The 14,563-nt window shown below is 40.9% G+C and overlaps 1 protein-coding gene across 9 annotated transcripts in view; it reads left to right on the top strand.

Moving 5' to 3' along the window:
* Positions 1-14,563, top strand: part of Kif1b (kinesin family member 1B) — a 142,956-nt gene that overhangs the window by 29,721 nt on the left and 98,672 nt on the right. For 5 of the 9 annotated variants that reach the window (XM_090335852.1, XM_090335851.1, XM_090335849.1 and 2 more), the window contains exons 3-10: positions 472-548; positions 2,498-2,677; positions 4,204-4,269; positions 6,556-6,734; positions 7,294-7,405; positions 10,782-10,859; positions 11,507-11,572; positions 14,276-14,293. In XM_090335852.1, the coding sequence (XP_090191978.1) occupies positions 472-548; positions 2,498-2,677; positions 4,204-4,269; positions 6,556-6,734; positions 7,294-7,405; positions 10,782-10,859; positions 11,507-11,572; positions 14,276-14,293 (776 nt within the window). The remainder of the gene's footprint in view (positions 1-471; positions 549-2,497; positions 2,678-4,203; positions 4,270-6,555; positions 6,735-7,293; positions 7,406-10,781; positions 10,860-11,506; positions 11,573-14,275; positions 14,294-14,563) is intronic. The other 4 variants (XM_090335854.1, XM_090335850.1, XM_090335857.1 and 1 more) reach the window with 1 other exon arrangement.

Genomic DNA, 14,563 nt, shown 5'->3' with positions numbered 1-14,563 from the left:
ATCTCAGCCTTCTTAGTAGCTAGAATTACAGGCATGAACCACAGGTGTCCAGCTTAATGTTTTATTTTTGACATGCTGAAATATTTTAAGCCTTATAAGGTACCTCGATATAGTAACATGGCTCGTTTCCAAATTTTGCCTGCTACTTACTTAGAAAAGATAAAAATTTAATCACAGAATATTTACTGAGAATGTACTGTATACCAGGCTTTGTTCTGAATACTAGTAGTCTCAGAGATATTATTTGCTATTTTTCAAGTTGCATATGTACATTGCCTCTCTAAAAATGTGGTATTTGTTTTTTGATTGTCTAGTTAGGTTCAGTGGTATGAATATGTTGATTTGGAAGTTTGGAACAGGAATGTAACTCTGTGCTTAAGTAAAGAACCTGTTTAACAGAACTAAGTGATTTTTGTTAAGTAAAGAACCTGTTTAACAGAACTAAGTGATTTTTGTTATTTCATTTTCTAGGTATTATTAACCCAAAGAACCCAAAGGAAGCACCAAAGTCCTTCAGCTTCGACTATTCTTACTGGTCTCACACCTCGGTGAGTTTCCTGCACTGTTTTCTTTTTGTCTTTTGCCTTAGCCTGAGCAGATCCATTTCCCATATTATAGGTAAATTCATTTGTTGATATAAGGAATACTGTCTGAGGAATAAAATACTTCCTTTTCTTTTTTTCTTTTTTTTTTTTTTGCCAATCCTGAGCTTGAGCTCAGGGCCTGAGCACTGTCCTTGGACTTTCTCAAGGCTAGGGCTCTACCACTTGAGCCTCAGCACCACTTCTGGCTTTTTTTTAGTATGTACATGGTACCAAGGAATCAAGCCCAGGCCTTTGTGCATGCTAAACAAGCACTCTACCACTAGGCCAAACTCCTGGCCCCTAAAATATTTTCTTTAGTAAAGTATTTTGATGATGGAATACTTGTGTATAGCATACAAACATTCATTTATATGCATATCTATATGCATATGAAACTGGTTCAGCTGATACTAAATTTATACTAGGAAGTGGCTAGAAAAATTATAATCATTATAATAACCACTACTAAATGTCTATCTCTCCCCTTTTATTTATTTATTGATTGATTGATTGTTGGTCTTGAACTCAGGGCTTGGATACTTGTGATCTTCTTGCTCCAGCCTCCTGAGTGTTGGTATTATAGGTGTGTGCCACTATACTACATTTGGTTACTCTCTTTTTGTGGGTCATGGGGCTTGAACTCTGGGCCTGGGCACTGTCCCTGAGCTCTTCAGCTCAAGGCCACCACCCTACCTTTTGAGGTAGGCTATCACCTACCCTTGGGCCTGGGCATTGTCCTTGAGCTCTTCAGCTCAAGGCTACCACCCTACCCCTTATGTCACAGCCCCACTTCCTGCTTTCTGGTGGTTAATTGGAGGTAAGAGTCTCAAGTTCTTTAGCGTCTGGGCTGGCTTTGAACTTCAATCCTCTGATCTCAGCCTCCTGAGTAGCTAGGATTACAGGTGTGAGCCACTGCGCCCAACCATTTGGCTATTTTTTAAAAAAGAATATTTAAAAATTATTGCCAGGTGCAGTAGCTCATACCTGTAATCCTACCTACTGAGCAGGCTGAGATCAAAGCAAGCCTGAGCACTAAAGTCTGTGAGACTCTTATCTCCAATTAGCCAGTAGAAAACTGGAAATGGCTCTGTGGTTCAAAGGGTAGGGTGGTAGTCTTGAGCTGAAGAGCTCAGGGACAGTGCCCAGGCCCTGAATTCAAGCCCTACAATTGCCAAAAAAAAAAAAAAAAAAAAAAAAAAAGATAGATAGATAGATAGATAGATAGATAGATAGATAGATAGATATAGCGAAGTTGTTATACAAAGGAATTTAAATTAAACATTGCAGATCAATGTGAGTTTCAAAGATTTTGAAAGCTACTAGAAACCCACAAAGAAAACATAAGATTATCAGCAAAAATGGAGAGTAGTGTGCTCTGTAGCACCTGTACTCTGTGTAGAAAGAAAATTTAGTTGGTAAACTTAAGCTTGCTCAATTCTTCACACCATCTATCTTTGTTATATGCTTTAGTTTTTCCTCTTTTGTGAAGAGAGACATTTTAAATTATCAACAAAGCCTTATTGCCAAGGGAAGGGTCTGAGGAAGGAATTGGAAACATTGTTCACCAAGCCATGTTTATTAGCAATGACAATACTAAGCTTGGACTGAGTTCAAAGAAGTGTTTCTATATGGAGACCTCAAACCTTTGATTTTTTTTTATGCCTGTTTTTACTTCAGAAAATCCTCATGAATGGAAGGATAGTACTGTATGTCAAATAACTTCATGTAGCTACTTTTATGAGTGGCTGACTTACAGTGCCTCTTATGTAAGAGTATAATGAAAACAATAAACTATGTAGAGGGGACTTATATTCCAGGTAACTTCTCTGACTCCAGATAATTTGCATTTATTATGAAAGCTATCTATAGAATAAGAATAAAATGTCATTTATTTTTCCTCCTAATTCTTACAGCCGGAAGATCCCTGCTTTGCATCTCAAAATCGGGTGTACAATGACATTGGAAAGGAAATGCTCTTACATGCTTTTGAAGGATACAATGTTTGTATTTTTGCTTATGGGCAGACTGGTGCTGGGAAATCTTACACAATGATGGGTAAACAAGAAGAAAGCCAGGCTGGCATCATTCCACAGGTAAAAATGATAAAGAACACTTTTAGTGGTGGTGATTGTGGGGCTTGAACTCAGGGCTTGGGTGCTGTCCCTGAGCTTCTTTTTTTTTTGGATCATAGGGCTTGAACTCAGCCTGGGCACTGTCCCTGAGCTCTTCAGCTCAAGCCTACTGCCCTACCCTTGAGCCAAACTCCACTTCCCATGTTCTAGAGGTTAATTGGAGATAAGAGTCTCAGGTCCTTTTTTGCCCAAGCTGACTTTGAACTTGATCCTCAGATCTCAGCCTCCTGAGTAGCTAGGACAGATGTGAGCCACCGCCCGGCTTCATTCCTGAGCTCTTTTACTGAAGACTAGTCCTCTACCACTTTGAGCCACAGTGCAGCTTCCAGTTTTCTGGTGATTAATTGGAAATAGAGTCTCATGGACTTTTCTGCCAGGGCTGGTTTTGAACTGTGATCCTCATGTCTCAGCCTTATGAGTAGCTAGGATTACAAGCATGAGCCTCCTGGCTCATTATTTCTTTTTTTTTTTTTTTTTTTAAGGTGCTTTATTTATTTATTTATTTATTTTTTTTTTTGCCAGTCCTGGGCTTGAGCTCAGGGCCTGAGCACTGTCCTTGGACTTTCTCAAGGCTAGAGCTCTACCACTTGAGCCTCAGCACCACTTCCAGCTTTTTTCTATGTATGTGGTACCAAGGAATCGAACCCGGGTCTTCATGCATGCTAGGCAAGCACTTTAACCACTAGGCCAAACTCCCAGCCCCTGGCTCATTATTTCTTTTAGTTTCAAATTGCTCTAACAAGTTTATTTATGTCAGTCCTGGGGCCTGAACTCAGGACCTGGGTGTTGTCCCTGAGCTTTTTGTTCAAGTTGAGCACAGCTTTATTTCTGGCTTTTGGGCAGTTAATTGGTGAGTCTCATGGGCATTCTTGACTGGGATGGTTTTGAACCATGAGCCTAAGATCTCAGCCTCCTGAATAGCTAGGTTTATGATATGAGCGAGCCAGTTGCGCCAGGCTAAGGATGTTCTTGTATCTTCACTTTTCTACTGTGCAGTGCAGAGAATCAACTCCAGGCTTTACACATGCTAGGCTTACACTCCATCAATGAACTACATCCTCAGCCCAAAGAAATTATTCATAGATATAACAAGTTATGCTAAATAATCATATACTTTTTTTGTTTTCATGTTTAGCATCTCCTTTCAATTTTATTATTGGAATTCTTATTGATATGTATACTTTTTTTTTTTTTGCCAGTCCTGGGTCTTGAACTCAGGGCCTGAGCTCTATCCTTGGGCTTTGTCAAGGCTAGAGCTCTACCACTTGAGCAACAGCACCATTTCTGGCTTTTTCTCTGTATGTGGTACTGGGGAATTGAACCTGGGTCTTTTGCATGCTACCACTAGGCCAAACTCTCAGCCCCTATGACATGTGTATTTAGAAGAAGGGTCATGGAACAGTTGTGGATAATGGAGTAATTTTGTTGTGGATAATGGAGTAATTCTGTGATTTGGGTTATTCATGCCTTCTCTCATCCTTCTCTAGTTGTGCGAAGAACTCTTTGAGAAGATTAACGACAACTGCAATGAAGAAATGTCTTACTCCGTGGAGGTGAGTATGCCATGGACTTGGGGCCTAGCGCGCCCCCCACCCCGGTACTTTTTGTGGCTACTAGGTATGACCGTGCTATTGTTCTCTCCCTCAGTTTTGTACTTTTAGACTTTTTTTTTTTTTGATTGGTTGTGGGACTTGAACTCTGGGCCTGGGCACTGTTCCTGAGCTCTTCAGCTCAAGGCTACCACCCTACCCTTCAGCCACAGTACCACTTCTGGTTTTGAAGTGGTTCATTGGAGATAAGAGTGTCACAGGCTTTAGTGACCAGGCTGACTTTGAACTACGACCCTCAGATCTCAGCCTCCTGAGTAGTTAGGATTACAGGTGTGAGCCACTGTGCCTGGCCCTTTTAGACTATTTCTGAGTTTTGCTTATAATGAATAATATCGAAATTAAGGTTTTGCTTATAAGTCTATGCATTTATTTTCAGTTATTACCTTTTATAAGTGTCTTGGTTGTTAAATAATGCATGAACATCACCAGATTTCAATTTAGAATGGTCTTTATAAAGAAATGCTATAACCAGTTTTTAATTCTATGAGGAAGATGGAGGAACTCCATTATAACCTTGAAAATATTTAGCATTTGCATTTTTTCATTTGGGTCTTTGTTCATGCTAGGTAAGCACTCTACCACTAGGCCAAACTCCCAGGCCTTGAGTTTCTTTTTCCTTCCTTCCTGGCTTTTTCTTTTTGTTTTTTCTTTTTTTTGGCCAGTCCTGGGGCTTGAACTCCGGGCCTGAGCACTGTCCTTGCACTTTGTCAAGGCTAGAGCTCTACCACTTGAGCCACAGCACCATTTCTGGCTTTTTCTATGTATGTGGTACCGAGGAATTGAACCTGGGCATTTGTGCATGCTAGGCAAGTATTCTACCATTCGGCTATGTTCCCGACCTAGGCTGTCATTGTTGACCAGTCTTCAAGCCTTCCAGTGGCTTACATTATCATGGTAACTGTACAATCTTCAAGAGTAGTCCCTAGTTCCCTTTGCCTTCCTTTCTCTGGAATATTGATATTGTTCCTTGGATTTAACACTGATGGAAGTCTATTTCTAACCTCACTTTAAACCTCAGTTACAGGCTGTAACATGCATGTAAAACCAATATACTGAGGGCTAGGGATGTAGCTCAGTGGTAGAGTGCTTGCCAAGCATTTCCAGCACCCTCATTTCCATCCCTAGCATTACATTAAAAACAAAACAAGAAAGCAAACGCTCCCTTGATAACTGATAAATTGATATTAGGCATTTTCTGCTATTGGCAAGTAGCAGCTACTGTGTGTAGAGATGAACTGTTTTCTTCTTTTTTTCTTCCTGAGAAATTCAGAAAGCTAGCTTCAACCTATTTATACAGTGTGATATCTGCGCATGCCTATAAAGTCTATGCAGACTAGAGTTACAACATGTTCACTTCCTGAAGGTTGTTAGTCTTTAAGGACAGGGGTTTTGTTGTTACTGCGGTTTGAACTCAGGGTTTCTTGCTGGTCAGGCAAGGCACTCATCACTTGAGCCATTATGCAACCCTCACCCCATTTTCTTTTTGAGATTGGTCTCACTATATGCTTGAACCAGCTTGGGCAGTAATCTGATTTTCTGCTTCCCTGTGTAGTTGGGTTGACAAGTGCATACCACTGTTCCTAGACATTGGTTAAGGTGTAAACTTTTTGCCAGGGTTGGCCTTGAACTATGATCACTGGAACTTCATCTTCCAAGAAGCTAAGATGACAATCTTGACTCACCGCGCCTGGTTGCATAGAGCTTTTTTTTGTTTTTTAAAGTGTTAAAATGAAAATGTTGACCCACTATGCCTGGTTGCATAGAGCTTTTTTATAAAAGTGTTTTTGTTTTCTTAGCATTTGATAGCATTTTCCTATGTAGTCTAGCTGGCATCGAACACACTTTCCTGCTGCCTCTGCTTCCTGCTCAAGTTCTGGGACTACAGACATGTGCCTCCACCCCTGGCTTTATAATAGTTTGAAATGTCTTTTTACTATATATGATTGCTTTTATTTATTTGTTTTTTGTGTGGGTCATGGGGCTTGATCTCTGCCTGGGCACTGAGCTCTTCAGCTCAAGGCTACCATCCTACCCTTGAGCCAAGCCCCACTTCCATTTTCTAGAGGTTAATTGGAGATAAGAGTCTCAGGTCCTTTTGTGCCAGGGCTGGCTTTGAACTTTGATCCTCATATCTCAGCCTCCTGAGTAGCCAGGATTACAGGCGTGAGCTACCATGTCCGGCTTATATGATTGCTTTTTTTCCAATTCATTGAAATAATATGTTCCTAGGTGAGTTACATGGAAATATACTGCGAGAGAGTACGAGATTTGCTGAATCCAAAAAATAAGGGTAATCTGCGTGTGCGTGAACATCCTCTTCTTGGGCCCTATGTGGAGGATCTGTCGAAACTGGCAGTCACTTCCTACACAGACATTGCTGACCTCATGGATGCTGGGAACAAAGCCAGGTACCATAGGAAACTGGATAATGACTGAGGCGTTGGCACATTTGAGGTCCCATTTTGCAGTTAAGGGGTTAAGGCCACATATGTAGTTAAGAAAGTTACTTTAATTGTGGGCTAAGAGCTGGGCTAAAGAGGTGTGGCTTCTCTGGCCACATTGCACAGTTGCATTGCTGCAACAGGTTAGAACTCAGCTTAAGTTTTTAGTCCTAGGTGTTAACTAAGTGGTGTCAAGATGTTAGTCATGTCTATGTGAGGCTATTGTAGTCCCTGATTCTGGAATAAATGAGTGCCTAATAAAGAATGAAAATTAAATGCTCTGGTGGTTTCTAAAGAGTTAGCTGGAGGATGAAAAATGATTCTGAGGGGTGCCTTTAGAGTTCAGAGGGTAACTTGATGGGCTCACAAAGCAGTAGTGAGAACAATTGTGTAAGTGACAGCTTGCACAACTGACTAAGTTTAAGGCTTTGCTTGTGATTGTAATGCTTACAATGTGAGCTTGCTGTCCATTTAAATTGTTATGTAAGAATTCCATTGTCACGTGATCACCTTTATGTTTATTTAGGACAGTGGCAGCTACTAACATGAATGAAACAAGTAGCCGTTCCCACGCTGTCTTTACCATTGTTTTCACTCAGAAGAAACATGATTCTGAGACCAACCTTTCCACTGAAAAGGTACGAAAACTTGGAACTCTAAGCCCAAGTTGTGAGTAGCAGAAAATTTGAGAAAGTACCCTTTACTATCCTCTGTATTTTGTGGGAAAGAGGAACATTGTCCTTTTACTAAATGGATGTTGGGTTTTTCGTTTTTTGCCAGTCCTGGGGACTGACCTCGAGGCCTTAACGCAGTATTGTTTTATTTCTAGAAAATAATACCACCACAACTCTCAAGTACTTGTGCTTGTTTTGTTTTGTTTTAGTTTTTTTGTACTTTCTCAAGTTGTACTTGTTTTTGTTGCGGTTTAATTTGCTTTTGTAGTTCTGAGACTCAAATCTAGGGCTTTACTTATGCTAGGCAAGCACTCTGCCACTAAGCTACATCCCCAGACCACCTTTGCTTATTTTGGATTATGGCTAAATACCCAAAATGGATTCACCTAAATCCATTTTGGATGGTGGTAAATACTGTAGACTTTAGAATGAGAGTGTTTCCTTTGAATCCTGGCTCTACTGCGTTTTATCTATATAACCTTGGGCAAGGTACTTGATCTCTTTGTGTATAGAAGGAAGGAAGAAGGGAGGAGAAGAGGGGATGAAGGAAGAAAGGAAGGAGTTAAGAAGATACCAGAAGGCGGGGAGTTTGGCCTAGTGGTTAAAGTGCTTGCCTAGCATGCATGAAGACCGGGTTCGATTCCTCGGTACCACATACATACAAAAAAGCCGGAAGTGGTGCTGAGGCTCAAGTGGTAGAGCTCTAGCCTTGAGAAAGTCCAAGGACAGTACTCAGGCCCTGAGCTCAAGCCCAGGACTGGCAAAAAAAAAAAAGAAGATAGGTAGACATCCTATGTTCGTGTATTAATATGAAAATAGCTATACTGCTGAAATCAGTCTACAGATCCAGTATAATACCTATCAAAGTCCCAATGTCATTTTTCACAGATATAGAAAAATTAACCCAAAAATTTGTATAAAAGCATAAAATATCCCAAATAGCAAAAGTGATCCTAACCAAAAAGTACAACACTAGAGATATCACAAATACAGACTTCAAATTATACTACAGAGCTGTAGTAACAAAAACAATATGATACTAACCTAAAACCAGGCCTGAAGTTCCATAGAAAGAAGACCCAGAAATAAAACCATATAACTTCAGCTATTGATCTTTGACAAAGAGCTGGAGAAAAGACAACCTCTTCAACAATAGTGCTGGCGGATTAGTTAACTACATGTAGAAGACTCCAAATGTATAAAAGAACTCCAAAGACGTGAAATTTTCAACCTCATATGGGAAAACATAGGAAAAATTCTTAACAGTTATGGGCACATAATTAGTTTTTCAGTAGTTCAAACAGCTCAGAAGATGAGAGTAAGAAAAGACAAATACAACTACATCAAACTAGAAAGTTTCTGCATAACAAAAGAATTTTACAGGACCAAACTATTCAACAGACATAAAAGGATTTTTACACAAAGAACTAAAAAATTTAACATCAAAAGAACATATGATCCAGCTAGTAAATGGACAATTGAATTGAAAATAGTTATTAGAAGAAAAAAATAAAAATAGCTAGTAGAAACATGAAGAAATGTTCAACATCCTTAGCCATAAGGAAATGCAAATCAAATCTCCACTAAGATTCCATCTCACCCTAGTCATAATGATGACCATAAAGAAAATAAACAACAATAAATGTTGGCAAGGAGGTGGGATTCCCATTGCTGGTGAAAATAGAAACTAGTATAGTTACTGTGGAAGTCAGTATGGAGGTTCCTGAAAAACATTTAAGAATAAACCTGTATTATGATCCACTTTACCATACTTGGGCATAAGTTTGAAAGGGGCATAAACCAACGTACACTAAGATATAAACATACTATCAGCCAAATTGGCTCATGTCTGTAATCCTAGCTACTCAGGAGGCTAGGATCTGAGGATCATGGTTTGAAGTCACCCCGGTCAGGAAAGTAAATGAGACTGTTATTTCCAATAAACTACTCAGAAAAAAGCCAGAAGTGGTAGTGTGGCTCAAGTGGTCGAGCACTAGCAATGAACAGAAAGAGACTTAGGGACAGTGTCCAAGTTCTAAGTTAAGTCCTAGGACTGGCCAAAAAAACCAAAAAAAACCCCCAAACCCAAAATATGCTGTTGTGTATGTGTATATACAATAGTAAAACCTATTGGAATAGTTTTAGAATGGATGAGGGGAGTAGGAAGAGGAGTATAATGGGTGGGTTTGATTGGAAAACATCATATACAAGCTTGGAAATGTCACAGTGAGCCCTTCCCCCATTACAACTAATACATACTAATTTTAAAAAATCTTAATTTGGGGGCCAGAAGTTTGGCCTAGTGGTAGAGTGCTTGCCTAGCATGCACGAAGACCCATGTTTGATTCATCAGTGCCACATACATAGAAAAAACTGGAAGTGGTGCTGTGGCTCAAATGGTAGAGTTCTAGCCTTGAGAAAGCCCAGGGACAGTTCTCAGGACCCAAGTTCAAGCCCCAGGACTAGCAAAAAGAGAGAAAAAAAATCCTAATTTTAAAAAAGCCAAACTGTTTTCTAAAGTGATATTTAGCATTTAGTGTGAAGCTCTAATTACTCAAAACTTTGTTTTTAATATATCATTTAATTGGTGAGTTTTACTTTATTTTCTCTTATATAAAATAAGCATGCTTAAACTTCTGAAATAATGCTTTCAGTTACTCTAGAGAGTCATCCAAGAATGTGTAACTTTGTAAGGATAGAGGTATATTTAGCTCACAGTTTAGTAGGTTCAGGGGCAAGGCACGAGCATTAGTGGCTCTGGTGAAATCCTCATGGCAGATGACATCACAATGGTGGGAGTGTGTTTAAAAGGGAGAGCTCACATCCCCACAATGGAAGCCAAGAAGCTGAAGGGCTGCCAGCCTTGTCGTTTTATAACGGCACCCTCTTGAGAACCAACTAAGGTTCCCCTCTGCGGGTGATGCCCACATTGACCTAAGGACTTCCCATTAGATTGCACTCTTAAAGGTCCCACTGCCTCTTACAATCACCAAAACTTGGATCAGGCTTCCAATATAAGAACCTTTAGGAGAAAATACGTCTATACCATAGCATGTTACTGCTTTTGAACTGAGATAATTGCAGTGAGTTTTATGCATTCTGAGTATGTGTGTGCTCACATGCACACATGCAGAATGTAGCCCAGTACCTTGCACTTGGCTGCTAAGTGATTCTTCCTGAGCATGCTTATTACATCGACAGTAACATTGTCTTTGCCTTCTTGAGCCACAATATAAGAGCATAATATTTTCAGTCCTCTTAATACGTTAATTTAAAAAATTATTTCTAAATATTTTCTACTTCTACCTTATTTTTAAATTGCTCCCCTGTTCTTTACCAGGTCAGTAAAATCAGCTTGGTGGATCTAGCAGGAAGTGAACGGGCCGATTCAACTGGAGCCAAAGGAACTCGATTGAAGGTATTTCTTAAATCAGCATAGTCAGTGTTCTAGAATGTGGGTTAGAGAACTGTGGCCAGAAGGCCAATTCCAATTCACCTATTTTGTGAATAAGATTTTATTGGAACATAGCTAGATTCATTAGTTTATATATAGTCTGTCTTCTTTTGTACTGGTAACCAGGAGTTACAATAGACTATATATCCCATGAAATCTAATTTATTGAACTTTTTAGAGAAAAGTTTTGCCAGTTGTCTATAACATCAATAAAAGAGTAACTAGAGACGATAGTGGAAAGGGTATATACCAAATCCAGATGTGAGAACACGCATGGAGTTCAGCAGAGATGTTGTTTAACAAGACCAAGAGGTTTCCTACAACTCACCAATATGAGATTTGGTGTTGATGGGTTGTGGGGAGAAGGCATCTCTGTTAGGTTTTGGAGCATAAACATCATGAAGATACATTTAGAACTGGGAAATAGGCCTGTAATTCCAGTGTATTTTCACAAGAGTGGAGGAAAGATTGAGGACTAAGCAAGGCTTTAGAATTTGTGATCATAAAGAAACAGATGTGCTTTAGTATATTGTAAATTTTATGAATACAGATGATGTAGGCATAGGAGAAATTTTTCATCATAATTCTTTTGTGTTTGGTGTTTATTTTAGGAAGGAGCAAATATTAATAAGTCTCTTACAACTTTGGGCAAAGTCATATCAGCTTTGGCAGAGGTGGTAAGTTTTATATTTTACTGTAGCAGGAAATTGGTCTGCTCAGCAAATATACTTGATATTTTTGTGCTTATTTACGAAAGCTGCCCTGATTTGTCCCTGTTAAGTTATCTTAACCTTTTTCCTTTTAGAGCTTTTCAGATAAGAAACTATAAAACAGTTTGACTTTGTTCTGAAAGTAAAATGAAAACACAAGTAAATGTGTTAAGGTTGGAGCAAAGTCCTAAGGTTCAATTTTTTTTTTTTTTATGGGTCATGGGGCTTGAACTCTGAACTTGGGCACTGTTCCACAGCTCTTCAGTTCAAGGCTACCACCCTACCCCTTGAGCCACAACCCTACTTTCTGTTTTCTAGTGGTTAATTGGAGATAAGAGTCTCACATTCTGTAGTGCCTGATCTGGCTTTGAATCACAATCCTCAGATCTCAGCCTCCTGAGTAGCTAGGATTACAGGTGTAAGCTACCACATCCTGCTGATTTTTTAATGTTTTTTCTTTCTTTCTCCTCCCCTCCTCTCCTCTCCTCTCCCCTCCCCTCCCCTCCCTTCCCCTCCCCTCCCCTCTCCTCTCCTCTCCTCTCCTCTCCTCTCCTCTCTCCTCTCTCCTCTCTCCTTTCCTCTCTCCTCTCTCCTCTCCTCTCTCCTCTCTCCTCTCCTCTCCTCTATCCTCTCCTCTCTCCCCTCCCCTCTCCTCTCCTCTCCTCTCCCCTCTCCTCTCCTCTCCTCTCTCCTCTCCTCTCTCTCCTCTCCTCTCTCCCCTCCTCTCTCCTCTCCCCTCCTCTCCCCTCTCCTCTCCTCTCTCCTCTCCTCTCCTCTCTCCTGTCCTCTCCCCTCCCTTCCCCTCCCCTCCGCTCTCCTCTCTCCGCTCTCCTCTCCTCTCTCCTCTCCTCTCCTCTCCTCTCCCCTCTCCTCTCTCCTCTCCTCTCTCCTCTCCTCTCCCTTCTCCTCTCCCCTCTCCTCTCCTCTCCCCTCTCCTCTCCCCTCCCCTCCCTTCTCCTCTCCTCTCCTCTTTCCTCTCCTCTCCTCTTTCCTCTCCTCTCCTCCCCTCTCCTCTCCTCTCCTCTCCTCTTTCCTCTCCTCTCCTCTCCTCTCCCCTCCTCTCTCCCTCTCCCTCTCCCTCTCCCTCTCCCTCTCCCTCTCCCTCTCCCTCTCCCTCTCCCTCTCCCTCTCCTCTTTCTTACCTCAGGGCCTATGCATTGTCCTTGAGCTTCTTAAGGTAGCGCTCTACCACTTGAGCCACAGCACCACTTCTGGCCTTTTCTGAGTAGCTTATTGAAGATAAGAGTCTCTCGGGCTTTCCTGCCCAGCTTGCCTCAAACCATGAACCTCAGATCTCAGCCCCCTGAGTATAGGTGTGAGCCGTCAGTGCCCACGTTGATTCATTTTTTGAGCTTTACTTCATCTCACAAAAATCAAATGAATGCTTTGTGCATTCTTTGCCTACGTATTTTTTTGGAGTATTTTGAGCAATTTGACTTTGGTTAATGTTGCTTGATACATAATATACATAGATATTTTTTCATTTATTCATGCATCAAGGAAACTACATTCCAGGAGATGTGCTGTTTTTGCTAGTCCTGGGGCTTTAACTCAGGGGCTGAGCTTCTTTTGCTCAAGGCTAGCACCCTACCACTTGAGCCACAGTGCCACTTCTGGCTTTTTCTTTTTATGTGGTACTGAGGAATTGAACCCATAAGCACTGTAAGCATGCCAGGTAATTACTCTTAAACCACATTCCCAGCCTATATTTTCATTGTGAGAACATCGTAGAATGTGTTCACCCAAACCTAGCTAGTATAGTTCAGGAACCTGTTGGTCCTGGGGCCGTGATGGAGTAAAAACAGCATGAGATTAAATCAAGCACCAGAGGAAGTAACGTAGTAAAATGGAGATGAACTGTAGAGGTAGCAGGCTGCTGCTGGCGGAGCAGGGCTTACTGTTTTACAGTACACTTTTGAAGTAAGTCAACAGAGTACCTCTGAAGCAGTGGAGGCAATTTTTCTGTAGTAAATCTGCCAAGCAGCCAGGATCACTTATTTCCATTATCAAGTATCAGGTACTTGCCCTAATTATATGTGGTGTAGTTGTACTTGACAGACACTGTAGTAGTTGTCTCCATCAGCATCACTGCCCAGATGAGCAGTGCACTGTGTTCCACCTAAAGACAGCAGCCACACTGGGATCTCTCAGTGCTGTTATAATCTTCGGGAACCACCACTGTAATATATGTGCTGTCTGTGAAACAAAGCATTACCCAGTGCATGACTGTAGTTTCATCCTTTTAACTATGAAACGCTAAAGATGAACCAGTTTTTGTAAGAAGGCCTTCATTATATAGGATAAAAGATAGTAGTTAATTTACATTCATTTAAATCACTTAAATATCCACCCCCCCTCTCTCTTTTGTGGTTAGTACTGGGGGCTTGAACTCAGGTCCTGGGCTCTGTCCCTTAGCTTTTTCATGCAAGGCTAGTGTTATACCAATTGAGCAACAACTCCATGTCTTGTCTTTTTGCTGGTTAACTGAAGATGAATCTCACAAACTTTCCTGCTCTAGCTGACTTCAGCCTCCTGTGGCATGAGCCACTGGAGCCCTGCATCTTGTTTGTCTCTTAAGACATTGCAATCTATGGCTTGCATTTAAACAAAATGCTGTTATTGAAGCTTATTTTGTGCCTTGTTCTCTCCTTTGAATGCTTTCCATTGCAGGATAACTGCACCAGCAAGGTATGATGGGGATGGGTGGAGACAAACTAGCCATCTAGTCAGTATGAAGGTTGAGGCTGTATAGAACCTTCAGAAAGCATTTTGTGATTTGTTTTCTAGCTCTGGAATTTAGAGTGCCCATGAATCATTAAACACATACCAGAAGTAGTTTAGGAGTGTGGTAGACTTTGTTGAGGGAATTGAGAATAAAGGAACAAGACGGAAATTTGAGGGAGCTTTTATATCACGTTATACTGTTTGTCTCTGGAATCCTATAGGCCTGTCTCTTTA

Source organism: Megascapheus bottae, chromosome 6 (genome assembly GCF_031878675.1).
Source record: "Megascapheus bottae isolate mThoBot1 chromosome 6, mThoBot2.hap1, whole genome shotgun sequence".
Lineage (NCBI taxonomy): Eukaryota > Metazoa > Chordata > Mammalia > Rodentia > Geomyidae > Megascapheus > Megascapheus bottae.
The sequence above is the reverse complement of the archived record's forward strand: the minus strand, read 5'-3'. Positions and strand labels throughout refer to the sequence as shown.